This window comes from Chionomys nivalis, chromosome 4 (genome assembly GCF_950005125.1).
Source record: "Chionomys nivalis chromosome 4, mChiNiv1.1, whole genome shotgun sequence".
Lineage (NCBI taxonomy): Eukaryota > Metazoa > Chordata > Mammalia > Rodentia > Cricetidae > Chionomys > Chionomys nivalis.
In genome coordinates, this window is record NC_080089.1 from 54412342 (window position 1) to 54438510 (window position 26169).

General features: G+C 41.3%; 1 protein-coding gene across 2 annotated transcripts in view; it reads right to left on the bottom strand.

The window, feature by feature from the left end:
* Scaper (S-phase cyclin A associated protein in the ER) overlaps positions 1–26169 on the bottom strand; it is a 372041-nt gene that overhangs the window by 25886 nt on the left and 319986 nt on the right. For both annotated transcript variants that reach the window (XM_057767374.1, XM_057767371.1), the window contains exons 27-29: positions 24388–24543; positions 12231–12468; positions 6181–6330 (exon numbers count right to left, since the gene is read on the bottom strand). In XM_057767374.1, coding sequence (XP_057623357.1) covers positions 6181–6330; positions 12231–12468; positions 24388–24543 — 544 coding nt within the window. The remainder of the gene's footprint in view (positions 1–6180; positions 6331–12230; positions 12469–24387; positions 24544–26169) is intronic.

A 26169-nucleotide genomic window follows, 5' to 3' on the forward strand; every position in this document is an offset into this window, starting at 1 on the left:
TGTATGTGTGTGTGTGTGTGTGATGGTCTTAATATTGATGATTATAAATAGCAATCAACTCTGAAAACCACTGAAGATGCTTTATGATCTACCGTATCAAATATTCAGCCAATATTTAATTATATATGTAAAAATAATCTAATTAGTATGCACATCTGCTCTAGTTTCTAGTAAATAGTATGCTTACATGTATACCAAGGATTGTTTTAAATAAATTTCCTTACAACTTATTATCAGTAAATATTGTATTTCTATACCTATTTTATAAACCTATGCACTCAGGGTCATGAAACAATTTCTTGGACAAAAAGGGATCGTGAGTTGAGAAAGTATAAAGCTCTGATCTATCTACTTCCTGGTACTGCAGAGAGGCTGGGTGGGTGGGTGGGCCAAAGCTATCCTTCCTTTCAATTATCCTAAGACTGTGGCTGGGATACCTGGAAGCTATCAGGCCTTTCCAAATGAGAAAGGCAGATACTAATCTAAATGAATATGCAAAGGTGCTTATTCCCAGGATAGTAATATTCAGGCAGTCATACAATCTTTCATTTGAGTTAATTTAATTATCAGACCAAATTTAATTATCCAATACAATGTAAATAAAGCGAAGAGCTGACAGCACATATTAATTATGTTCATTATAATAATTAAATGGAAAAGAATTTAGAAAGTCATGAAAATGCTGTAAATTACAGGGAAGCTTTTGATTAAAACATCATTTTAACTAGACACTGCAAACCTATAGGAAACAGATGATGGTTCAATCACACACAGGGCATTACTTTTATTATCTGGCTTGCTCTCCTGATCTGCGGATTCATGGGGCTCAGCCCTTCTAGTTAATTGACTAAGTGGTGGCAAATAAAAAAAAGTCAATCTTTTATGCAAAGCAGTTACCTAATTAAACAGATTTAGGCTGCAGCAAGATTCAGGACCCACTCCTACCTTTTAGATAAAGATGCTGCTTCCCCAGTAGGAAAGGAAGAATCCTCTCTTGAAAAACATGCCTGCAGATTAACATGAGACCTACCTGGGCTGAGGGTTATCTTTTCTCCATATAATCAATCCCTTGATTTAGCGAAGCTTGTGCAAGGCTGAGAACAGGGGTGGCTGGACAGGTACCTCTGGGCGGCTGCTGCCTGTGAGGTGAGCCTACCCAGATAACCTTTAGGATAAAAGCTCCACAAAAAGGACATGGGGGTAGGAGCTTATAACTGCTCTTACCACACCTCCTGAGCAAATGTTCACTTAGCGAATTGCAGGGTTTGTGGTGGATAGAAAGGCAATCAAAAAGTTCCATTTTAGCAAGGTGGTGGTGGTGCACGTCTTTAATCCCAGCACTCAAGGGATAGAGGCAGGTGGATCTCTATGAGTTTGAGGCTAGCCTGGTCTACAGAGTGAGTTCCAGGACAGACTCCAAAGCTGCACAGAGAAACCCTGTCTCGAACCCCCCTCTGCCAAAAAAGTTCCATTTTAAAGGAAAGCAAATACCTTTTTATCTGTAGAAAACTTCCTGACTTCACTGGATGCAGGTTTGTGACTGTCTGCCTTATGCAGTCCTCCTTATGCAGATTAGCCCACAGAGCATGACAGAGATCCCCACTTGGGCTGGGGGACCCAGCAGATAAGACAACTGTGGCTGGTGATGGCATGGCAGAGCAAACCCTAATAAGTTACCCGTGAGAAGTCTGCTGTGTCTGCCAATGGTTCTCATTCTCCTCAGTCCATACTGGGAAAACTAACGGGACAGGCAGCTTATTAATTAGGCTGTCTGGTGGTGACAGGGTCTGGAGGAGAGTAAGGAGGATCTAAAAACCACAAAAGGTGGAGAGTCCTCCTGAAACCAGAATGCTGGTCGTCTACGGTTTTAGTCTCAGACTTTTTTTTTTTTTCTTTTTTTGAGACAGGGTTTCTCTGTGTAGCTTTGGAACCTGTCCTGGAACTCACTCTGTAGACCAGACCTTGAACTTTGCTTCATAAGTGCTGGGATTAAAGGCATACACCACTACTGACCAGCTTAGTCTCAGACTTTTAATGCTATAGGCTCAAGGTATTTTCAGGCAAGAACATCTTACTACAACCTTTCTCATTCTCTTCTTTTTCTTTTTTGTTTTCCATGTGAAATAGACATAACACACAATTTAGTAGTTGGAACATTTTAGTCCTACAATTCAGCGGCATTACATATGCGTGTGTGCTCAGTGGCAATACAAACGTGCACACACACACACACACAAATGTAAATGTCACTGCTCTCCAGAACCACTCTACTTTTCAACAGTTACAGATCCATAAATCTAAAGATAGAAGATTCATCTAAGATAGGTAGAAGCAGAGCTGAGCTAAAACCCAGACCCTCTACTTGCTAAACTGTGGTCTGGGTTTATTTATATCTTCCTAGGATCCTTATGGGTCTCCTGGAATGAGTCACACACATATGCCCAGACAGCCCATATTGGCATTTGCAATTGGAGGGAAGAATGAGAGTTTGTAGTACACTGCCATGTCGCATTGCTCAAGACACACATCACTGACCACCAGTGGATGGGCCTGACTTCTTTCCCTTTTCTTTCTTTCTTTCTTTCTTTCTTTCTTTCTTTCTTTCTTTCTTTCTTTCTTTCTTTCTTTCTCTCTCTCTCTCTCTCTCTCTCTCTCTCTCTCTCTCTCTCTCTCTCTCTCTCTCTCTCTGTTTCTTTTCCCTCCCCCCTCCCCCTCCCTCACTCCTTCCTTTCCTTCCTTTTTTTTTGAGACAGGTTTTCTCTGTGTAACAGTCCTGGCAGTCCTGTAACTCACATCATAGACCAGGCCAGAGTGGTCTTGAACTCACAGAGATCTGCCTGCCTCTGCCTCCTGAGTACTGGGATTACAGGCGTGCGCCACCATGCCCAGCCACACCTAACATTTTTAAGTCTCCTAGCACTGTTCTTTGTTTCTGGAGGCTTAATGTACCTCTTAGATCCCACCCTCTACCCACCTACTTGAAGTAGGACTTAACTGTGGATGATGACAGCACTGCAGGGCTGAAGAGGTGACAGACAACACATGGGTATAACAGAACCAAGGTCTACAGGTCAGGGGTGATGTTTACAAACTGCTTTGCTACAAATCTTTGCTTTTTACCATTACTACCTTTGCTATCAGTTTCCAGTGTTTCATATTTTAACACATTGTTTTCTCCTCGTAAACTGCTGCATTTCAGCAACTGTCTCAGGCAGACCTGACTTCACTGGTTCTCCTCCAGAGCAGAAGCAAAGGATCAGTTCAGTCCCTTGCCCTCGTGGGAGTCAAGATGCCAGAGCACAAGGTGAAGGAGCACAAGGTGAAGGAGCACAAGGTACGGGAGCACAAGGTGAAGGAGCACAAGGTATGGGAGCACAAGGTACGGGAGCACAAGGTGAAGGAGCACAAGGTGAAGGAGCACAAGGTGAAGGAGCACAAGGTACAGGAGCACAAGGTACGGGAGCACAAGGTATGGGAGCACAAGGTACGGGAGCACAAGGTGAAGGAGCACAAGGTATGGGAGCACAAGGTGAAGGAGCACAAGGTACAGGAACACAAGGTGAAAGAGCACAAGGTACGGGAGCACAAGGTGAAGGAGCACAAGGTACAGGAACACAAGGTGAAGGAGCACAAGGTACGGGAGCACAAGGTACGGGAGCACAAGGTGAAGGAGCACAAGGTACAGGAGCACAAGGTTCGGGAGCACAAGGTACGGGAGCACAAGGTGCCAGAGCACAAGGTACGGGAGCACAAGGTACAGGAGCACAAGGTGCCGGAGCACAAGGTGCCAGGGCACAAGGTCTGGTTTCTCTCACTTTTCTAATTTCATCCTCTGAGTGAGCTCATCTCTCAACAGTGACCTCCAAATCTTACTGCATCTTTTTCTTCTTCTAGAAGAAGTAGCCTGCTGGGGCAATGAAGCCTCCTGCTCCTCTACCATCTTCCCCCTCCTAAGTCTCCCTTCTATTCCACTCCTACCTTACTGCTCTCTCTATCCACTTCAGCTGCCTTTTTCCTTATCTCTTCAAATATATGTGCCTCTGTATCTGATCTCTCTGGTGAGACCAGAAATACCAAAGTGTGTGCTTATCTAAAAGGAGAGAACTACTGCGTGACGTAGCATCTGTAGAAAACTCAGAAACGCACAGAACTCCGCATTCCGTAAACTTATAATGGAGCTGGTTTGTACAAAAAGTTTCAAAGTGCAGCAGAATGAAAGGTGCTGAAAGAATGAAACTTTTGATGTGGCATGGCACACGGTCAAACAGCACACTCACAAACTAGCTCTTTACACACGGTCAAACAGCACACTCACAAACTAGCTCTTTACACACGGTCAAACAGCACACTCACAAACTAGCTCTTTACACATGGTCAAACAGCACACTCACAAACTAGCTCTTTACAAGTGCAGCAGAGTCATGATGTACAGCACAAACCACTTATGTGTAAAACAGGAAATTGTTAGATAAACTATGAGTGTCACACAAGGTAAAGCCATTAAAAATGATATTCTGGTATAATATGAAGTATACAGGAAACAGTACATGAGCACACGTGCAATGAAGCCTGTTGGTGACATCTCAGATGCTGGAGTCAGAAACACCAGGGATTCCATTTTACTCTCTATATTTTCTTTGTCTTTTTCATAACAAATAAGGACTGTTTTGTGGTCATAAACACTAGACGAAATGTTAAAGTGATATAAAAATCATTTAGTAGACTGAGACACACAAAGGGGAGAAATCCACACAGAACAGTCCCCTCACTTATCTTTTCCTCAGTAGATTTTAAAAGTTTTGTCAACCTAATGGGCCAGACCCTGAGAAAGGATAAAACCCTGGGTGTTTGCAAGGGAACGAGCTTCCTGGGTATTTCTATGTGGGGATGTGACAATAATTGCCTTCTGGCAACAGGCTCTCGGCAAAGGATTTTTTTTTTAAATTTTGTATATATTACTATTCCTAGATCTTCAATATTTTAACCACAAGAATGTTTTTCTAAAATGGACTGTCCATTTCTTGCCATTCTTACAGAGAATGCACCAAAGGTTCACTCTGTCTCCATGCTTACTAAGAGCCAAATGCTCCTGTGAACCTACAAGGCTGTGGCTGTGGCCTTCTGAGCCTGGCCTGTTCTCTCTGTCCTTTCCCCTCACTGGACATGAAGTGGCAGCTCTCAGTGCGCGACTTCTTGTCTTGGATGTGGCTCTGACAGCACACCTACCTCTTCTCTCGCCTTCCTCTATTGTGCTCTAGGCTGGTATATCTAATAGGCACATTTATTTGAGATTTGATTAAAATAAAAACCAGTAAGTTTAGAGTAAAAGCTAGTGGGCTGTTAGGATCTTTTTCTCAGTTATAATTTATACAATCATATTTCTGTCTATATAAAAACTATATAAATTAGGTGGTTAAGAAATAGTTTGATATGTTAGCTGTGCCATAATTTATTTAAAAATAAAGTGGGAAGATCTCTGTGAGTTCGAGACCAGCCTGGTCTACAAGAGCTAGTTCCAGGACAGGCTCCAAAAAACCACAGAGAAACCCTGTCTCGAAAAACCAAAAAAAAAAAAAAAAAAAAAAAAAAAAAAGTGGGAAGGAGAAGGTGATTTATTATCATCTTCCAATTCATAACAAACAAAATTCCACATTTATAAAGCAGGAGAATGCATTCATAGAAGAACCTTTACTCAGAAACCAAATAAAGCAGCCAGGAGCAAAACCATGCCTGTCAGTCAAGCAGGAGAAGTCAGAACCTTGCACTCTAAGGTTCTGCCCCAAACATCTGGAAACCTCTGAACACCCAGGCAGAGGAAGGCCAAGGACAGCTTTATATGTTTTACTAAGTGACCTGAGCCAAGAGATGCAGACTCTTCCTTCTCACAGTGAGGGCATCAGAGTTCATGCAGTGTGGGAGTGGAAGCTGACTGTATAGGAGGGAATGGAAGCTTCTGTAGAAAAGATTTTACCTTTATAGCTCTAAGAGGAGGCCCTTGGGCTATCTGGTGCAGATCAAATATCTTCAGAGAGATAATGCCATCAACATATGCTGGGAGCCTGGTTAAGGGCCTTCACACAGGACAGATGGGTTCCAGCAGGCCAGCCTGCCTTTTATCACTCCAATACCTCACACCCTCATTGCTGGGAGTAATCAAAGGTAACTTCCAGAGCCTCTTACCTGGTTATCTGGGTGGTTGACAGTGAAGTAGCCCACACAGACGATGACCTCATGAAGGAGGCTTTCACAGGAGACTTGGTTGCAGTGGCCCAGCAAGGAGCTAGCCATGTGACGGAATGCAAGGGACAAGCCCTCTGCCCCTACAATAGACTGACAGACAAGGAACAATTAGAACTCCCAGGCCAGGAAGAGCCACGGCTGCACATCATATAGCAAGACAAGGCTCTGCACACTCTCTGCCATGCAGCTAGAGGAGCGTGACATCTCGTTCTCGTCTTGTTTTAAACATTTATAGCATGTATTTAACAACAGAGTTCCTGTTCCTAGAAAAGTGGAGAAAGGGACTAATGGTACAAGTTATAGATGTTCTGAACTTTCAAATAGCCTAGGTGTCAAATGTAAGGAAGTTTGCTTGAACCTGGAACTTTATCTTTTTATTTTATTTTTTAAGTTTCTGTATTATTTTTTAATTGGAATTTTTCATACACTATAATGTTTTTCCCTTTTTGTCTCGCAGAATCTTCAGACCCACCTCTACACTTTGTTTTTTTTTTAAACAAAACCAAAAACAAATGAGAAACACATACAGCACCCCCCAAAGGAATCCAAAATATACAAGTAAAAGACCAATAAGATAAAATGCCCAAATGAAGCAATATAAGACAAAAATATCATGAACCTGATATATTTCTACAGTACTATGGGTGCTCAGGTGTTCTTAATTTAGTAAATGGTCAAAATAAATGTAATGTTTAACCTGAAGGACAGAAAATAGGATCAAGACACTGTCTACCTAAAACAGTTACTTAGTACATGCTTAATAACTTACATTTTCTCATTTGTCAAGAATTCTTATTGTAGAAAATATGCAGAAGTGTATAAATACTAAAATTTATCTGTGAATGTACCCTGTAAGCTAATTTCTAACACTTTTTCAGAAGGGAAGAAGTATATTCTTGTACATAGTGAAGACATTTAGTGTTTTTGTAGGCTCTGGGGATTGTACCCAGGGCCTCGCACATGTTAAGAAGACACTGACCACTGGGCTACATTTGTATATAGAGATAAATACCTATTTGTAGTTATTTACTTATGTTCAAATAGAAAATAAATCTAAATAAGAATTGTTATTCAAATAAATAGTGCTCTAAAACAAAGGCTACTAAAAGAATGTGAAAAACCAAACCAAAACAAAAAATCTTCCCCCCAAACTTAGGAGCTCTTCAGCTATGAGGCTTCTGGGATCTTTTCTCCAGACAGCCTATGGGCTGTCAGTGGTGGGTGACTGGGGAGGAGAGTCTGAGTCTGCCTGTGTAGCCTGAAGCTTCTATTTAATAAACATGTCAAGCAGACAGAGCGACAGGAGGGCAAAGGGGAGAGGCGAAGCCCGCAGAGCGCACTGCAGCCCACACTGGAGCGGAGCACTGCTGCTGGCCTCTGGGAAAGCCTCTTTATCTGAGGGCTTGTTGGGTTTGATGGCTGTGGGTTGGAAATTTCAGCAAACCCACTGTCTAAATGGGGTGACACACAGCCCTTCAGGTGCACTGCTGTGACACAATGACTGCAGGCTGCAAGAGTGCCTTCTGTCACAGTCATACTGCCCCAAGACAACCCCCACCCCAAATAGTCTTCAAGTCCCAAAGACACTCGAGGAGGGCTTTGCTCCTTTAAATCAAGTCCCGACACTTTCTCAGTTCAGCCCTTATTTAATTAGTCGCGTCCAGCATGCTGTGACCTAGTGCCCTCTGTTTAACCTTCCCTGATAAGAGCAGGTCAAAGGGCATGTATGTTTGAATATAAAAATCAAACCAATTTTTCAGGGAAACTATATTTCCTTTCTAGCCAGAATTAATTGCCAAGTCAGTACATTGATTTGTTTCTTGAGACCACCTTCAATTGTTAAAACTGTCACTGCAAATGCAATGTACAGTATCACTGCCCTCTAGGCCATCTGTGCCAGTATGATTTCAGAGCAGACTCCTGCTCTTTGCTGAGGGAGGAAGTATTTTAACAGCCTTATTGGTATATGATGAAAATGTTCTAATGGACAACCCTTTTGTTGTTATGACACACAATAAGCACACAGATGCATGGCTCTGAAGCAATGTAGAGAAGCATGAATGCTACATTCGGCACTTTCTGATCCAATGTCTCCCAGGAGGCTGAGTAAACGCTTTATCTTTATAAGCCACACAGTAAGGAGCTTGGTAACAGAATCCACAGAAATGCCCAGCAAGTGGACTGCCCAGGGAAGACCCAGACTCAGAGACCAGAGGGTGTCAATTCATGTGTCTGGGCCTAGCACTTGCCGGCTAGCACAATAGCATTGTACAATCTTGTTTAATCTTCTGTTTTTGTAAGGTGGATGTTTCTAATTTGCTTTAGACGAGGGTACTGAATCTTAAATACTCAGATGGCTTGTCCAAGGCCATACAATCTATGGTGGTGGGACTGCTTAGTAGGGTCAGTCTGACTCCGGGCGCAGGAGCTTGATGAGCATTGAGAGTCGTTGGCACTCTAAATTCTTGTGATAGCTGGAGGTGTGATGTGACCATCAGTGGTGTCTGTGCGGACAGATGAGTCATCTAGCTTGCTAAACAGTGGTGCGGTTCATAAATGCCCTCAAATATTTCACCATTCTCTTACTAAAGGTGAGACTTATGTCTCTCTTTCAGTCTAGGAGGTTTATGAGTGATCCAACCAGAAGTACACACTACACACACACACATTTTATATAGAGAAATGTTGTTATTGTTGTTGTTTTTCTAAGACAAGGTCTCATGTAGCCTGGGCTGGCCTTTTGCTCACTATGTTGCTAATGTCTTGAATTCATGTCTTCTTCCTCCTCTTCTTATCCTTCCTTCCTTCCTTCCTTTCTCCCTCTCTCCCTCCCTCCCTCCCTCCCTCCCTCCCTCTCCCTCCCCCCATTCTATAAGCACAGAACATTGTTATTATCTTTAAAATATATATTATTTATGTGTATGCATGAGTGCTTGCAATGTATATATGTATACCACACACATGCTTGGTGCCTGCAGAAGCCAGAAGAGATCATGTGATCACCTGAAACTGACCTTGCAGATGTTTTTCAGTTTCAAGTGGGTGCTGAGGGCTGAGCCAGAGTCCTCTGCAGGAGCAGCCAGGGATCTGAACTGCTGCGCATCTTTCCGTCCCCTTAACACTGTTTTTGAGAGAGGGCCTAGTAATGCAGTAGGGTTGTCCTCAAATTGTAGGGGTCCTCTTGCCCAGTTTCTAAGGACTAAGCATAGTGCGCTTGATATATAGCTATATGACCTCTCAAAATAGGTCATGAAAAGTCATGCTGTTTGGTTCTCTTGGAACACTTACTTTCCAGAAACTTCTTCATAGGTCATTCCCCTCAGGATTCTGCTATCATAATCTTTTGAGCAGTCTCTATCATATAGATAAGCTGTGTATAGGACTATCAGCTGGCTAGTACTCAAGCCTTTGCGGTATCCCAAACACCAACCATGAGCAAAGGATTCTCTAGATAATTTCAGTTCCTAGCTCCATGAGACATGCTTACCCTTCCTTTCATTCTCCTTTTTTCTTTTTCCCTTCCTGAGATAGGGTTTCTCTGTAGCTTTGAATCCTGTCTTAGAATTCACTCTGTAGACCAGGTTGGCCTCGAACTCACAGAGATCCACCTGCCTCTGCCTCATGAGTGCTGGGATTAAAGGCCTGTGCCACCGCTGTCTGGCTCCCTTCCTCCCTTTTCCTCCTGTAGCATAGTGATTCTCTTGGTTGAAGCCTTGTCATCATGGAGTAGAGTCAAGTCACCCTCGTGAGCTACAGAATTCTTTATATGAATTATATACTCACAGAGTCTGAGAGCATAATAAAACTGATCACACTGCTATTGTTTACTCCATTAAGTTCAAGTGTTTTTTTCTAAATTCATAAAAACAACTGAATTAGGTGTACACTTTTTCCATAATCTATGGTAACAAGGAGATCATTTTATTTGGATCTAACTGATGGGACTACTACTGGATTCTATATTCTGAAGTCCTCTGATCAACCAGAAGCAGCAATCCCTGACACTGTCTGGAGCAGACTCTCGTGGGCGTGCTGTAAACTACTACATCCCTGAAGACTGCAGTTAGCAGCAGAGGCTACTTCAGCTGCTTCGGAAGCAGCACACATTGATCCTAGAGGAGGGTCTTCTATGCTTGTGATGGATAAAGTACTATAAAGTACAGGCTCCAACGATACAACGCACTAACTTTTCTTAACAGAATCCTAGAGGACATGAATGAACGGAACACATGCCACCAGTTACAAAGCAGAAGTGTTTCTTCCAGCTCAGGGTAGCAGAACACACTGCCGTCAGTGTGCATCTCTATAGCCCTTTCCCCTCTCAACAAGTAATTCATCTAGATTATGGGTTCATCACCTGCCAAGTTTGTTCCTTTTTTAATGAAATCACTTGGCAGTTAATAAACGGACAGGGAAAGTCTATTCCTTGGGGCTTGCTCTGTTACACAGGTTCAGTGTTTTTGAAAATTAAATTTCCTACTTGAAAAAAGTCTGTTTTTAAGCTGACAGCATGGTATTATAGCAAAAGCCATTTTTCTTTTTTAGCTATAAAAATTTATAGCACTTTGTACAGTTATGTATAAATGACCTTTACTTTGGACACAAATCAGTTAAATCATCCAGAGTTATATCAATCAAAATAATCAATTTTGATTTTATTCTATAAGAAGCCATTAGTTTTTTTAACGTTTAAAAGTTGACAGGATGATAATACCTTTATCTAAAGAATTCAGGATGGAAGTTTTGTAAGTTATGGCAGCATGGCATAGGCTACATTTAAAGAGTGGAGAGTCATGGTAACTAATCTTACTTCAGCTAAATAGAATTTAGGTAAATTATTTATCAGTTTCTCCGTCTGTAAAATGGGTACAATAACATTTTACATAGTATCTATGAGGATAAATGAGGAAGCACATGTGGAACATTTAGCATGGTACCAAAATCAGTAGCTTAATGAAGGGTACATATGCTTTATAATTCTATTTACTGTAATCTGGGATCTCAGAACCCAGAGAAGAACCTCCCATTATATATACATTAAAAGATTAACTTTTTGGAGACTGGAAAGATGGCTCAGCAGTTGGGAACACTAGTTGTTTTTCTAGAGAACCCAGGTTCAATTCCTAGCACTCACATGATGGCTAGGAACTGTCTATAACTCTAGTTCCAGAGGGGATCTGATGCCCTCTTCTGGCTTCTGCTGGTACTAGGCATACATGTGGTACATAGACACACACACAAGGAAAACATATAAATGAAAATAAATAAACCTTAAAAATGGTTTCTAAAAAAAATAACTTTGGGGGGCTAGGGAGATGGCTCAGTGGGTAGAATGTATGTTGTGCAGGTATGAGAGTCTAAGCTCAGACTTCCAGCGCCCGTGTAAAAATCCTGGCATGCCAACGAGTGTCTATACTCTAGTACTAGGTACAGGGAGACAGGAAGATCCTGGGGGTTTGCTGGCCAGCAAGTCTATCATAAATGGTGAGCTCCAAGTTCAGTGAGAGACCCTGTCTCTAAAAAAGGTAGAAGCCGGGCGATGGTGGCACACGCCTTTAATCCCAGCACTCGGGAGGCAGAGGCAGGCGGATCTCTGTGAGTTCGAGACCAGCCTGGTCTACAGAGCTAGTTCCAGGACAGGCTCCAAAGCCACAGAGAAACCCTGTCTCGAAAAACCAAAAATAAATAAATAAAAAAAATAAAAAAAATAAATAAAAAATAAAAAAGGTAGAGCCAGGCATGATGGCACACATCTTTAATCCCTCTGAAGGCAGGTAGATTCTGTAAATTCGAGGTCAACTGTTCTATGTAGGAGTCCCAGCCAGGACTACATAGTGAGACCCTTTCTAAAATGAATAAATAAATAAACAATACAGCCAGTGAGAGAGGAGAATACCCAGCTCCCACCTCTAGCCTCCACATGCACATGCAAGGACACACACATAGCAACTTTTTTGTTGGTTAACACAACCTGAATCAAGGTTTAGTACCTGAAAAGCGGGTAAATCAAGAACTGCAAAACTGTTGAAGAAACGCAGACTCTGAATGGCTACTTGGATGGTGTTCTGGGTGTAACTCTCCTTGGGACTGGTAGAGCTGGGGTCTGAGATGGTGCCATGGAAGAGGATACAGTAGAGCATGTGTAGAACTCCAGCCAAGTCTGTGGCCTGAAGAGCAGCTGTTAGCCCTGTGGGGTCCGGGTGATTATTGTCAAATATGCTGCAGGACCTGACAAAGAAACACACGACTCTGAGAAAAATCTAGTTAAAGGATGTTAGCATTTTTATAGGTTAAATGAAACACAACAAGCAGACCATTAAAAAGCAAACCATCTGAGTTGTGTAATAAGGTAACAAGAAACCTCTAGAAACAAATGTAGCCTTCCCCACTTAGTGTATGTGGCTTCCCTTTCTTTTCCCTGGGGGAGCAGCCTGCTCCGCTGTGGTAACTGAACACCACGCAGTTGGTGCTGAGGCTGCTACTGCCCTTCCTGTACTTGGCAGCCTAGGATACCCCTACTATCTCTAGTGCCTACATCTGGGCAAACTGTAAAGAGTCTGTGAGAGCTTTATGGACTCAGAGATTCATAGTTTCCTTTTCTGGACCTACAAAGGGAATCTTCTCAGGGGAAGCAGTTACCAGGGAAACATAGGTCCTCAAAAACCTGCAGTAAGCCCATATACCAAAGCGAGATGCTTCAACTGCTCTGTAGGCCCTGTTCCAGAATAAAAAATATATTAGCAGGATAGGTTGTGTAGGCCATAGTTTCCCAAACCCTAAGATTAGGTCTATATAGATCATTGCAGACTCAGCTTAGTCATTGAGGTATGTAGCTTTACTGATGAGACAGAAAAGGCAATTTAGTGGTAAATGAATTCTTAAAATCAACAGTGAGACAGCAAGGTTTTGCTAAATCTATCTCATTCCTGAAATAAGGCATACAAAGCACATACAGCTGCCAACTATTCCTTCACCTTCCCGTCCCCAGCTTCCAGCTACTAACAACAGACTACCCTCTGAGGAAACAGCCCTTCTTACCTCATTGCTAGAGTACGTGATGGAGCCCTCCTTTGTTTACTCTGGCACAAGGGTGCCTAGCTGGAAGCTTAAACTCTACGTTTTATTTCCCTAGCTGTTCAGCACATGCCACACTCAGAGCCAGAAGGCTGCAGAGGGACACTTTTGTCACTATACTTGGAAAGAATTCCCTTTTTTTCTTTTACTGGGTCCAAGAAGATGCAAGTTTTAAGGTGTGATAGGCAGGGGCTCTAACTATAGCAGGGACAAACCCTAATGTTCCTTGGTGCTGTTCCAAGTAGGTCAGTTACCGCTTTTTCATAGGAAGTTTTAAGATGCTGCTCGGTGTCCCTTCCTAATACTCTATCATCTGTGCAGCCCTCAGCACAGCGCCCACACTACTCTGTGACCATGCAATGACACCTTCTCAAGCTCAGAACATCAACAGGTTTTCCTCTATCATTTGTCAACCCTTCAAGCAGGAATGCTGGAGGGAGAGAGGCACTAAGATCTATGCTTATTCCATCATCTTGCTTGTAACATTCAGAAGAAATCACTAAAGAACTCAGAGGGCTGGCTGGTGAGTTTCTAGTATCGTGTCTAAAGGGATCGTTTTATTTATTTTAATTTGGTAGTTGCATCGAAGTAGAGTTTTATTGATAACCTTAGTCAGCATTTATATCTCAGATATATTCTGTTTCTGATATTGCTCAGAACACAACCACAGAACATGACAAATCCTTGGTTTCTTCTCATGGAATACTATTACATTATGCACACAACAAGATCCTCTCAGTTGCTGGGGTTGGTACTATTCTTATTCATGGTGTGCACTATGTAACAACTACAACCTAAAGCAGATCATATGAGCTTCTTAAGTAGCAGAGGCAGGGGCATGACACAGGCCTTATTACCTGTGTTCTGCCCAAGGACCAAAACATTCACACAGAACAGGAAGTGATCTCTTATTTTCTCTCTGCCTTTTCTTTAGTGAGAATTTGCAATTCACTGAATATTGTTAAATATAATACACCTTTGTGACATAAGGGGGTCTTTTTATAGTATGTTACTATATAAAGATTAAAGTTTTAAAAAGGACTTTGATTATAGGCACATTTGGAACAGTTTTTACAAACTTTTTAATTGAGTATCAGTTGGTGCTAGCTTCCTGCCATTGAAGTCAAAAGAACTAGGAGTCAGACCCTAACTACAGACACGAGAAAAGATTAATTTGTTTGCAGTTATTATATAGGGTCTGAAAAGAGACTTGTGTTGGGATTAGTTAACTGCTTGTTCAAACAGGCTAAATCAGAAAGCAGTTCTCCCTAAAACTAATTTTTTTTTTGTTGTTGTTGTCGTTTGTTTTGAGACAGGATTTCTCTGTGTAGCCCTGGCTGTCCTGGAACTCATTCTGTAGACCAGGCTGGCCTGGAACGCAGAGATCCTCCTGCCTCTTCTTGCCGAGTGCCACTAATTCTTAATTGGTTTAAGAACCTGAGGAGTGTGACACTATTGCTGGTAATCAGAGTTTGATGACTCTGAATCTGAATGCTGACTTCCCCTTACTGAGCCTGCTGCTTTCAGTAGATTATTAGCATATTCTAACACAAATATTCAGGAATACAGCTTTATTGCTAAGAACACTGTCATAACCTTTCTTAGCAATTACTAAAACTCATGAATTCTCTATTTTTTCTTCCAAAGAATAAATGCAAAAAAATACAGTTTCATTGATAAGAACATTGTCATAACCTTTCTTAGCAATTACTGAATGACATGAATTCTCTATTTTTTTCTTCCAAAGAATAAATGCAAAAAGTAACCAACCAACCAACCAGCCAAACAAACAAACAAACAAACAAAAAAATCAAAACTCAAACAGAAAGCTTAAAGAGAAGGTCACCAGCAGTGTTTCTCCTGCAGCTTCATGGGGAAAAGAACTGACCTTACAGCTAATAAAACAACACAGTCTTTGGAAATATTCTCCTAAGGAAATGAAAGTGTTGGCTGATGAAAATCAACCAAGCATTCAGGGAGTGAGATGTGGAAATGGTTCAAAATGCATATAATATTGCTTTGAGGAAAAGTATATTTCTCTTAAAGTGATCTCATGAAATATAAAAAGGCTGTGAGGGCCTTTTATTTACTTTAATTTTTTTAAATTCATCAGTCTATTTATTTGTGTGTGCATGTGCACTACAGCGCATGCGTGGAGGTCAGAGGGCAGCTTGTGGGAGTCTGTTTTCTTCTTCTACCATGTGAGTCCCAGGGACCAGGCTCAGGTCCTCAGGATTGGGCAAGCTCTTTCCCTGCTGAGCCATCTCTCTGGGTCAATGTTTACTTCTGATTTAGCCTGAAATACAGATCATTAGCTGTCAGTAGATGCCTGGCTCCTGTTGAGTCTTAACTCTTAGTTATAATCTCTTTAATCCCACATGTTTATAGTAAAAGGCTTTATGCATATCATGAATGCATTATAGAATTTTTCTTAAAAAAGTGTTATTAAGAGAAAAAAGGACACAAAGTTGTGGGAGGCGAGGAAAGTGGGGATGAATGGGGAGGAGCTGAGAGTTGGAGTAGGGATAAATATGATAAAATACATTGTATGTAAATTTCAAAAATTAATAAAAATATTTTAAAAATGCGTGAAAGATATTAAAAATTAGACGTGAAGTTTTGCATAGCAAACTTTAAAATTTTAAGACTCTTCAATTGTTTTTAACCATATTTTAAGGTATTTTTACTTGGATTCCAGTACTAGAAATTTTAGTGAAATATTTATTTGAATTCACTAAAACTAGATTTGAGTAAGTATAACTGGGCTATCATTACTGCCATATAGCATATACCACCTGAAATCTAGCTCTTTTTTTTTTTTCAAGACAGGGTTTCTCTGTTTAACAGCCCTGGTTGTCCTGTAACTCACTTTGTAGACAAGGCTGGCCTCAAACTCACAGAGATCTACTTGCCTCTGCCTCCTGAGTGCTGGAATTAATGGCGTGCGCCACGATGCCAGTCCCAACACTGCTTTACAGGAGTGTAGAATTAGGCAAAAAAGCATCAGTTTGCATAGGTGTGAATCATAAGCCATCCATTACATCACTGGCCTCAACCAGCCTAAACCAGCAGTAGAGAGGTGCAATTCCAGACTCTGCAGCTCCTTCCCTCCCATTTGTTCCTAGTTTGTCTGTGTTCATCTTCCTGACTTACAGTATCCATGCTTCCCTTCTGTAGGGCTGAGGACCATCTAGATTACTCTCATAGCATCTGGGATTTTGCTTCATTCATCTGTTACTTCTAGAATCTCTGAGGCATCTTGTGGAACTTCAATTTCAGTACTGAAACCGTGCACAGTGTTGGTGTGGAGTGAATTAAGGCTGTGCCTGCCTTGGTGATGGATGAGAACTTCACTGAACAAGAAGTGAATTATTTCTCAGCAGAATTCCAGCTTTGGGTTCTTAGATAATGGGATATTCCAAGACAGGCAATACTCATCTAGTGACATCATCATTTACCAGGCTTTGCGTGAGCACAAAATCAATGATGCTCTCTTGGGTACTCCGCTCAAAAGCCAAAGTGCCTGTGCTCCAATACAATGAACCAAAAGGCAAGGAAGACCTGGCCCTTAAACTGGAGGAGGCTGCAGTCCAGTAATGGTGGGTCTGTCAACTACCTCTTGCTGTTAGAACAAACTGTCATAGCCTATTGGCAGCAAACAACATAAATGTAGCATTTTAGAGTCCTGGAGGTTGTACTAAAGACATTGCCACAGTTTGCGTTCCCTCAGGGGTGCAGGGCAGAGGGGTGCTTCCTGACCTTTCACAAATTGCAGATCACACTCAGACCTAAGGCCCACAGTGCACCATCTTCATATATTTTTAACACACACACTACACTGTGTTTAGTGTCAGATGCCAGCTTTGGGCTTTCTGGTGTAGAGTCCTTGCTGGGGGTTTTGAGTTTCTTTAGATGGTGGTTGGTCTCTGGCTAAGCCCAGGAAGTGGAGGAGACCCAGTACAATCTTGGGAAAACAAGGTGACTGGAAGGGAAAGGAGAAGCTTCCAGGAAGAGAAGGCAGCTCAGGGTGACTGACTGGTACTAGCCCCAGATCTTGGAAGTGCACAACAGGGATGTGGTACAACAATGGCTCTCATCTGAGACACTTGGACCTCCATAGTTTCAATTTTTGTTCTGAAAACAGAAAAGGGTCCTAGTTTTGGCTAGTCTGACCCTTCTGATCTTCAACTGGGCCACAGAGAATCTGCCATAGCCTCTTCTGCCTTGCTTAGTAAAGGATGAGTAACTGGGGAAGAAAACTGCCCCAATGGAACTATGATCACTACAGCCATTCCTCACAGACCTTTCTGTCTCCCATTCTTGCTTTTTTAATCCATACTTCATAGGGTATGAATTTTTTTTTTCTTTACAAGTCATTCTGTTTAAACACCTCCAATTGGTTTCCATCAAGCTTAGAATAGAACTCAAGTTTCCTGTTTTTTCTTTTTCTTTTTTTGGTTTTTCTAGGTCAGGTTCCTCTGTGTATCCCTGGTTATTCTAGAACTTGCTCTATAGACTAGGCTGGCCTCAAACTCATAGAGAGCCACCTGCCTCTGCCTCCCAAGTGCTGGGACTAAAGGTGTGTGCCACCAAGCCTGGCAAAACTCAGATTTCTTTGTGAGTCTTTCCTCATTTCCTGGGCTGGACTTCCTCTCCTATCACTTTCTTCCTGATCTAATTCAGCACCCACCAGTTTTGTTTCTGGAATACAGAAAACCAGGCAGAACCTTACCATTCTTTTCAACTAGAATATTCTTCCCTTGGATTTTTCCCATGGCTGGCTCCTTTGAAGATACAATTTCATTACCCCAGAGAAGCCTTCTCTGACAGACATGTAAGAACTCAGAACGCCTCTAGTTTTCAAGTCTCCCAAGGGCCTAGGCACTGTGCAATAAGGATCACTCATCCTTCTCTGTACCTTGACAGAAACCCTCACCTACAAACTCTGTGAGACTTTGGGGTAATCTGCTACACTACCACAGCAGCCAACTGGAATAGGGAGAAGAAAATCAAGGAAATGTGAGGTCACAGACATTCAGGGAGAAAGGCAGGACCAGCTCATTCTGTATGTTAGCAAGGAATAAGCAGGATTACCATAGGCAGCAGCCTGGTGTGAGGGGACGCTCTGTAAGCTGCAGAAATCCAACAGTGGTAGAACTGGCCCTGCAGTAAGTACTAAGCCCCATGCCATTAGATATACCCACATAGAAAACGGTAGATCATTAAAAAGATTCAAACCTTATTGCAAGATTGGGTGATTTTAAGGTTCTTTTCAATCAATAGAATATGGTAATAGATTACCTGGGGTATGCAGAGAAATGGTCAATCATGATAAGTCTGGAGGTGGATCCTCAAAGGCTAGTAAGTACACACACACACACACACACACACACACACACACACACACACACACACACACTTCTTTTCCCATTTGTCTTTTGCTTTAGATACTATTAATGGCCACACGTACTTTCTTCTCTCAAATACATCATTCATATGGTACTTGTTAATGCTTCAAAATTTGTTTTTTAACAGGCCATGTTTCTGCTCAAAGGCTATTAATGACACTATTGTCCCCACAACATACTAGAAAATAATTTATATTTTTACACTTTAGCCTTGCCATCATCTGGGAAGCATTACAATCACCACCAAACATGTCAAAGTTCAGCTAACTGTATTTTTTACTCATGTTTTTCTGCTTTTATGTCTTTGGTTATGTTATTTTTTGTCTATCTTTACCTCAACTCTATATGGTTATTATTACCTTATTACCAACTCTTATTATTACCAGTTTTTTGGTACTGGACTAATTTTTAGGTACTCCAGAAAATATCTAGCCCTTATAAACTCAGAGTGACCTTTCCATCTTCTGAAATCTACTGACAATGGTGATGATAGTGGCCAACATTTATTAAACATTTACATGTGCCAGACAGCCTGCTAAGTACTTGTATGTATTACATTCTAACTTCTTTCTCACTATCTTTTATCATGGATATTTGTATATGTTTCTTCTTTTTCCTCTTAACTTACTAGGTCTTTGAGGACAGAATAAGAGTCCTGAGTCATTTCTGCTTTTTCCCAAGTCTAGCATAGAACCTGGCATGGAACAAGTGCTACATAAATATTTGTTCAATGAATGAATGGATAGGTAGGGAGGCAGAATTAAAAGTTTACCTTTGTTTGAACAAATGGTTTAGAAGCATCCTTAAACACTTGAGAAGTATTCATTTATATCCACATAATTAATGGGCTAAATTATAAATCATTCTGATCTTTTTATGACATAGGCTTTCAGACTTTGGCTACAACGTATTTTGTTAGTGCAGTTTGGATATGAAAATGGAAAACATATATACATGTAACAACAAAATTCCTTTTTATAAAATGATTTTTAAATTCAGGTGTCTTCTCTAGCCAATCATTATCAGTCATGTCTTACTTCTCTTTCCTCAGAAGCGAAAGTTTTGCAAGGGTTATAACATTAATATATATGATTGTTTGTTATTATCGATCTGCTGCTTCTTGGTCCTCTGTTGCCTCTACTGCATAACTGTAGGTACAGTTATGAAGATAGTAAGTCACTGCAGAGTAAGTACGATCCAGGACTGACTGTCATTTACAAACACTCTTAGTTCTGCTGAGGAGTCCACACCTTAAAGGAGGCTGAGCCCAGCTGGTTATGGATTTGGGTGCCACCCTGAGACCTAAAACTATCCTTTTTTTTTTTTACTTCCTGTAAGACCAAGAATGGAAAACTGATAGCCATAAAGGCCAGAAATAAGCATTTCTGAAAATCCTATTACAAATGGCTCAGTTTTGTTTGAGTAAGAATTGTAGTTTGTGAACAATTTTAATTTAAAATTCTGTAGTAATTCTAAACTAAGCCAATTCTTTTATCACATTTTCACTTTTACTTAAGTAAATACACATTCATTGTTCAAAACCAAGTCTGGTATAGAAATCGTGGGTTCACTCTTTCCTCCCCCACAATGAAGCACAGATTAACAGCACCGATTCTGACACCCTAACTGTCTTTCAGAACAGCTAGGTAAAAATTAGAAGATTAAGGGCACAATAGGAGAGGACTCCAAAAGTGGACCTGCTCAATCTCCCTTACAAAGGCTAGGCTGCTGGCAGACTGCAGCGTGTTTACTCAAAGCCTGTGCTATCAATTAGTCTGCTTAATTATCTCAGACTCTGCCAGTCTGAGAGGCGATTCTTAAAGGCCTCGAGGCTCTTCTTTGTCTTTTACTCTGGCTACTCACAAAAGAGCTTTAAGGACAAGCTTTCCTTGACATTCTGGATCTAGCTAGTCTCTTGCAGCCAAAACAGGTTATGTGAATTATTATAATAAAGCAAAGCCACAGCTCCTACTTCTTGAGACAGGGCTGTAAGGTAGCATAGAAATTCTAATGTATGTAACAAAATGCTTGGACGGGCTGCTGTAGTTCGTCTTTAGAAATAAACCATCTATGAAGACAGGAGAAGAGCACAGACGACCTGTAAACATTAAATGTGAACACACCCGAGTGACAGACTGCTCCCAGCACCTGAGTGACAGACTGCTCCCTGCACCTGAGTGACAGACTGCTCCCTGCACCTGAGTGACAGACTACTCCCTGCACTGGCTGTGGTTCTCAGGAAATGGAGACTGAAGAAGGACAAGACTAGTTAGGGATTATTTTTTCGACTTTGAGAATAGTAGCTTATGTAAACTCTACTAGAATTTCCTAGGAAAATCATATCACAGAACCACATGGACTTATTTTTACTTCCAGAATAATCTACTTTTGCAATAAGTCCTGTTAATAGAAATTTGCTAAGCAATTAAAATTGGAAAAAGAAATTATATTGAGAGAATTAAGAATTTTTACTCTTAGAAAGAGCAAATCACTTATCAAACTACTTAATCTTCCCTAATTTGGAGACTGTAACATTTACTGCTCAACAATTGCAAGTCAGAAGCCTGGGGGTTCACCTAGATTCTTTATCTCATCTCCCATATCATGAAGCCCTTTGCTATCTTATTTATTCTACCTCCTCTTAATATATTTGCTCCTATTTTCACTGGGTCTATAGGCACTCAATATTATTCATGTGAACCATGATAAAGTCTCTTTGCTAATCCTTTGGCTGCATCCATCTCTACATTTTTTAGGAGTGCTCCTTCTGGAATAGAAATTTGATCCTGTCCAAACAAGCCAGTGGCAGTAAGCCCCTGTTTTCCTTTGAGCCTCATAAGAGCTAACATTTAAGGAGCTCAATCAATGGCCCCTTACTCTCCATAGTCACAAGGACATCAAAACGAACACAAAACACTACATAGTTTTAAATATCCATGTATTTTGGCTTGGGCTGCTCCCAAAGCAGATCTTTAAACAAGGATATGGGTATAAATACATTCTTGTGTGTGGGTGAGAAGGTAGGGCAGGTGAAAAAGCTGAACAAGAAATTATGGATGAATATGCTATTGCCGGGAACCTTGTGAGACCATAGTGAAAATATCTCAGAATCGTTCCACTGAGGGACAGGAAAGCTGGAGTATCACTCACTAGCTTCCTGTTCGAGCTCACTCCTGTGTGTGTTAGTTCCCCTCATCTTTGGCAGAGAACATCCTTAGGTGGAGAAATAGGACTGTCAGGCAGGTTAAAGGCAGCAATTCTGTCTGCTTTACCATATACTACAGTGCATTTTCCTTCTACTTGTCCGGCACACTTGAAGAGTCAGCCTACTGACAGGGTGAGGTGGGCTACGTCTTTTAATCTTAGCATTGGGGAGGCAGAAGTAGACCAATCTCTATGAATTTGAGGTCAGCCTGAGCTATATAAGGAGCTCCAGGCCAGAGTGGCAACAAAGTAAGACTTAGTCTCAACAAAATCCCCAGACTTCAGCCTACAGAAGTGTTTAACTTTCTCTTGGGGTGCTTTCTTTCCCTCTATGTACAGTCTCTATTACTGCAGTGATTAGTTTGTATGTCTAACTGCACATGTTAATATATGTGTTAACCTTCTGAATAATATTACATCAAGTGTAGAGATGGAGGCACCCAGGTTAAAACCTTGAGTCCTAATTCTGATGGAGGAGTTACTTTCATTTAATAAAGAAACTGCCTTGGCCCATTTATAGGCCAGCCCTTAGGTGGGTGGAGTAAACAAACAGAATGCTGGGAGAAAGAAGCTGAGTCAGGAGTCGCCATGATTCTCCCACTCCAGACAGACGCAGGTTAAGATCTTTCCTGGTAAGCCAGCTCGTGGTACTACACAGAATATTAGAAATGGGTTAGATCAATATGTAAGAGCTAGCCAATAAGAGGCTGAAACTAATGGGCCAGGCAGTGATTAAAAGAATACAGTTTCCGTGTAATTATTTCTGGGCATAAGCTAGCCATGCGGGCGGCCGGGTGCCGGGGACGCAGCCCCGCTACTCCTATTACAACATAATTCAATTCAGTTTGGCTCAGTTCTTTTCCTACTGAAATGAGATGGTAAGACCTTTAGATTTCTTTCAAGTGCCACAGACTGAAATTGTGTAACACAGGGTAAAGACCACAAATTATACACCAACCGCATATACTTACCTTGGTGATGGTCATTTAAATTCAAAGTGAGCACAGGCAACATAGACAAAATGTTGGCAAGTTTGCAATACTGTGCATTGCAGATAAGAGTCAGGACCTGAAGGGGTTTGTTGTCTGAGAGAACAGCAGGTAAGAACTAAGTGCGCAGAGTGGTGCCTGAAACTGGTGTCAATGCGCAGACAGAGCTGTTCCTGCCCCAGACTCTTCCCAGTGTTGTAGCAACTATTTCCTGATTCTATTCTCAGAAAGGGGGGCTTTGTCTACATTCCTGGATAGAAAGTAACTATGTGAGACACTCAACACAGGCTATCTTTGCTTTCCTGAAGTCTCAGACAGTTTTAATCTTCCTATGAATGTCACAGAGGTGAGGGACTGGGTCAGAGTAAGGAAGATTAGGTGGGTTTAGGGATCGCATTTGCAAAGGACTAAACCAATGTTCATTTTAGAAGAAATGCTTTTCTCACAAAACACAGTGCACACTTACATTCCATGTATACCATGGTGGGGCAGGTTTCTTTAAGAGGCTAGATTTTATAAACTTCAAATAACTTGTTTTCTTTATGAAAAACCTTTAAAATATACAGTGAAAGAAAATCTGAAATACAATTAAGCACTGTTTAGAGTTTAATTTTAAGTAAACTACTTACTGAATGTCTTTACTATGCTTCAGGGATGTATCATATTCCTATCAAAACACCAAGTCACTATTGTGGATGACTCACACTCAGGAGATTCCCTGCCCTTTCTGGAGAACTGTGACTTTTTAATTAATTAATTTTATGTATGTGTGTGTCATAAGCACATGCATGCAACAAAGCACACGTGGAAGTCAGAAAACAAGTTTGGGAGTCAGTTCTCTCTTTCGACCCTGATTGGGGGATCAAAGTCAGACCATCAGGCTTGTGTGGGTTTTAACTCCTGAACCACCCTATTGGCCTGGGAATGATCATTTCTGAGGACACCTTACAGGGCAGTGCTCAAGTCCACAGTAGTTTCTGGCATGTTGCTTTGGTTGCAGCCATGAGTTACAAGTGCCTCCAGGGAGCTACTGTTGTTGGATGGCTCTTTTGCTTCGGTACTTTGTTGGAAGGAAAAGTAGAGAAAATAAAGTTTAGGAGATTAACTAAAAGGAGGTGAAGGCAGCAAGATTTCTTGCTGGTGAACTGTGCTGTTCTGGGCCAATGGCCTGATCTGGCTTGGTATATGATTTGCCGCAGACTAACCGACTGCCAGAGAAGCATCTGACACCTCTGGATCTCAGCAGAAGAGGAAGTGGATGATTCACGTCTTTAGACAGTCAAGTTCATGACACCAGTGAGAAAGCAGACTTTGACAGGAATATGTATCCCACCCTATGAAAAATACAACCCATGTCTCAATGTAGAAAACCAATGACAAGGGAAAGAGGGGATGAGCTGAGTAAGTAACGCACAGCAGTGAAATTCAAAGATAGGCAAAGCTTAAGAGATGCTCCAACATGCGAGTCTTACCTTCCAGTCACAGCAAAGCATAGGGTACACATCCCACGTAAGAATCCTGTGGCGTGTTGCAGAAATGTGGCCATCTTGGGATTCTCATCCACTGGGCCTTGCACTGAGAGGAAGCAGCCATGCAGTCTGTCAATCAGACCCATGTTCACCACATAGCTAGTGAGAGAGAACAGTATGTCTCAATCTGCACAGGTGACAATGTCTTCATTTTCCATGATAAATCTTACCACATCCAGGTTTGTATCCCTCACCATGCAGACAGAATATAGTTTTGAATAAAGCAGCTTGTGAACCAATAGTCTAGGATTTGGCATGAGATAATCGGCTATTCTCTAATCACTTCCCTGTTCTGAAGAATCTGATGACAGGTGAAACCATTTGAAATGAGCTTACTGTCTTTTTCCCCACTTCAAACAGGGTTTCTCTGTGTAGCCTTGGCTGTCCTAGAACCTGTTCTCTAGACCAGGCTGGCCTTGAACTCATAGAGATCCACTTGCTTCTGCCTCTAGAGTGCTGTGATTAAAGGCATGTGCCACCACCACCTGGCTACAGTCCTATCAAATAGTACTTTTTTAAGGATTAGGGAACCAAATTTGCCACAACATAGGGGTTTAGAAGACAAAATGATGCTTTCCAGATATACTTTGAAAAATTAATTTATTCTTTGATAATTACACACACACACACACACACACATACACACACACAGAGCATTCTGGTCTCACTAACCACCTCACAATTTCTTATCTTCTTCTTTCAATTATCCCCCCTCCCCCGCCTCATATGCTTTTGTTTTGTGGTCTGCTGTGGGACAATGGTCTGTACCCTGTCACTTATATTTTAAATAAATGCTGATTGGCCAGGCAGGAAGTAGAAGGGGGGCAACAAGAATTCTGGGAAGAGGGAAGTGCATTCTGCAGTTGTGACCCAGCCTCAGAGGAAGAAAGATGTGACTGCCTCGCCAAAAAAGGTACCAAGCCACGTGGCTAACTCAGACAAGAATTATGGGCTAATGTAAGTTATAAGAATTAGTTAATATGAAGCCTGAGTTACTGGGCCAATTAGTTTATAACAAATATAGACCTCTGTGTGATTTCTTTGGGGCTATATGACTGCAGGAATCGGGCAGGACAGAAAACTCAGTCAACGGTGATCCAAGGAGTCTCCTCTTGTAGGTTTCCTGCGTTTGGAACACTACTGAGTAAACTGTTGCCTTTGGCGTTTTCCTCTATTTTCCTCTAGTACTTTCAGAGTTTCGGGCACTAGTTAAGGTCTCTGGTTCAATTTAAGTTGGATATAATAGTCCTGCAGTTTTACATTATTGTTTTGGGAGGTCCTGGAGATCCAGCATAGATAAATTTGTAGGTGTCTAATTTCCTATATTAAATCCTTTCAATTTCAATTTGTTACAGTAGTTTCTGTTTTATACAATCAAATTCTGAATTGACAGAATGCTGATGAGCAATGCTCCGCCTCACAAATGGAAAGTACAATATAAATGAAGATAATAATTACTTACCATTTTGATACCTATGGCAATCACAAAAGCAAGGATATGGGAAATGAGAACTCTAAGGTTTTGATGATAGAAATAGAAAATTATACAGTTACTATAGAAAGCAGTGTGGTATTATCTGGTAAAGATGAATATCCATTTATCTTATCACCCATAAATTCCTCCTGTAAGCACATGGCCTTCAAACTCATACAAATATATAACATGTCTGTGAAGTTTAAGGCTCCATTTGTTTAGTGAATAGTCAAAGGAGGAATTATTTTCCT